The sequence below is a fragment of the Limulus polyphemus genome, unplaced genomic scaffold (genome assembly GCF_000517525.1).
Source record: "Limulus polyphemus unplaced genomic scaffold, Limulus_polyphemus-2.1.2 Scaffold6331, whole genome shotgun sequence".
NCBI classification, from domain to species: domain Eukaryota; kingdom Metazoa; phylum Arthropoda; class Merostomata; order Xiphosura; family Limulidae; genus Limulus; species Limulus polyphemus.
Window position 1 is genome coordinate 19,003 of NW_013671941.1, and position 1,752 is coordinate 20,754.

General features: G+C 33.3%; 1 protein-coding gene across 5 annotated transcripts in view; it reads right to left on the reverse strand.

Moving 5' to 3' along the window:
• LOC106473616 (sodium/glucose cotransporter 4-like) overlaps positions 1 to 1,752 on the reverse strand; it is a 58,396-nt gene that overhangs the window by 17,710 nt on the left and 38,934 nt on the right. For all 5 annotated transcript variants that reach the window (XR_002613736.1, XM_013934300.2, XM_022402025.1 and 2 more), the window contains exon 12: positions 957 to 1,125. Coding sequence is in view for 4 of the 5 variants with exons in the window: in XM_013934300.2 (XP_013789754.2) it covers positions 957 to 1,125 (169 nt within the window). In the remaining variant the exon portion in view is untranslated. The remainder of the gene's footprint in view (positions 1 to 956; positions 1,126 to 1,752) is intronic.

The window sequence follows — 1,752 nt, forward strand, 5'->3', positions numbered from 1 at the left end:
TTAAACAGTCTTCTGCTAAGTATACATTCCTCAACAGCTACCTCTAAACAATACAAACCTACTGCTTTTAACAAAAACGTTTTTGTTGTTTTTGCACGTATTGTTGTTTCTATTGTTTTGTAGGTTACTAGCTTTTATTTTAGTAACATATTTTGATCATGTACAAATGTTTTTATACAAACAGGCAACGTTAAACTATAACTTGAAGTGCTTCGCATTCTGTCTTGTGTCTCAACTTTCAAACTCCTTTCTATAATGAAAATCGTTGGTAATATTTACTGAATCTAGCTTATGAAGTTCAAAGTGAAACTACCTGTACAAACAATCACGATTTACTCAGTTTTAAATTTAGGTAGCGTACTTTCATCTCGTGACCTAGTGGTCAAGTGGTCAGCGTGCTGGGTTAGTGGATCTTAAACACCCATTGTTCGCAAAAACAATAAAATTTTAGGACAATACAAAAGTGACGGTTAAATCCCAGTATTAGATTAGAGTTGGTTGTTGGTACTGTTGACCAGTTGCCTTCCTGCTATACATAAGATCAAAATTAAGAACTGCCACCGTTTGTGTAACACAACAGCCTTCATCTCGTTAGTTACATACATTTTGATTCACCCCTCACTAGACGAACTTAGATTTACCATTCAGCAATATTCCATTTGTTTTATTATGCAGGATATGTCAACAAAAAGCCTGACTTTGTTTTCACAGATGTCAGTGACATCATGCGCGCGTATGGGAGATAGAACAAAGTGAACAACACATTAAATTAAAGTAAATTTCATTCGATATAAAAGACGAGACAGATAACGATTTCTATGTAAAAATTTCACTTGGGAGTGTTTTGACACACATTGTACATCAAATTCACACTCGTTGATTATGTGATAAGAATTCAAAAAAAAGAAATAAAGTCAATCTTTATAAAATTCGTATTTTCATAACTGTAAACTCACTCGCTCGTTTGTTCTGGTCCAAAAAACAGCCAAAACGTAAACAGCACAGACAGGTGGCGCTAAATATGCAGTGACGCTCTGGATGTAATGGAAAAGTTGGCTACTGTGAGCAGCCTGAATGATCGGAATCCACAAAATGCTGACCACCACTTGAACTAGGACAAAAACCCTAAATAAAACAAAACGTAATTGTTAAGAACGGAAAATAATATACAAGTGTACATGTTTCTTGATTTTTGTGTTTGAAATGTTGACAAGAACAACAACAACAACAACAAAAAAAGACAAATAAAACTAGATTTGTGCCTCATTTTGTTTCTCATTGTCTTGCAAAAACTATGCTTTCACAAGTTCATAAATCAGAACACCACCACGGTCCATTCTATATATATATATATATCATACTATGATGGACATAACGTGTATGTCAGTATCTATGTATGTAACCAAAACTACAGAAAACTATGCTTTCACAAGTTCATAAATCAGAACACCACCACGGTCTATTCTATATATATCATACTATAATGGACATAGCGTGTATGTCAGTATCTATGTATGTAACCAAAACTACAGAAAACTATGCTTTCACAAGTTCATAAATCAGAACACCACCACGATCTATTCTATATATATCATATATATATATATATATATCATACTATAATGGACATAGCGTGTATGTCTCAGTATCTATGTATGTAACCAAAACTACAGAAAACTATACATCAACAAGTTCATAAATCAGAACACCACCACGATCTATTCTATATATATCATACTATAATAGACATAG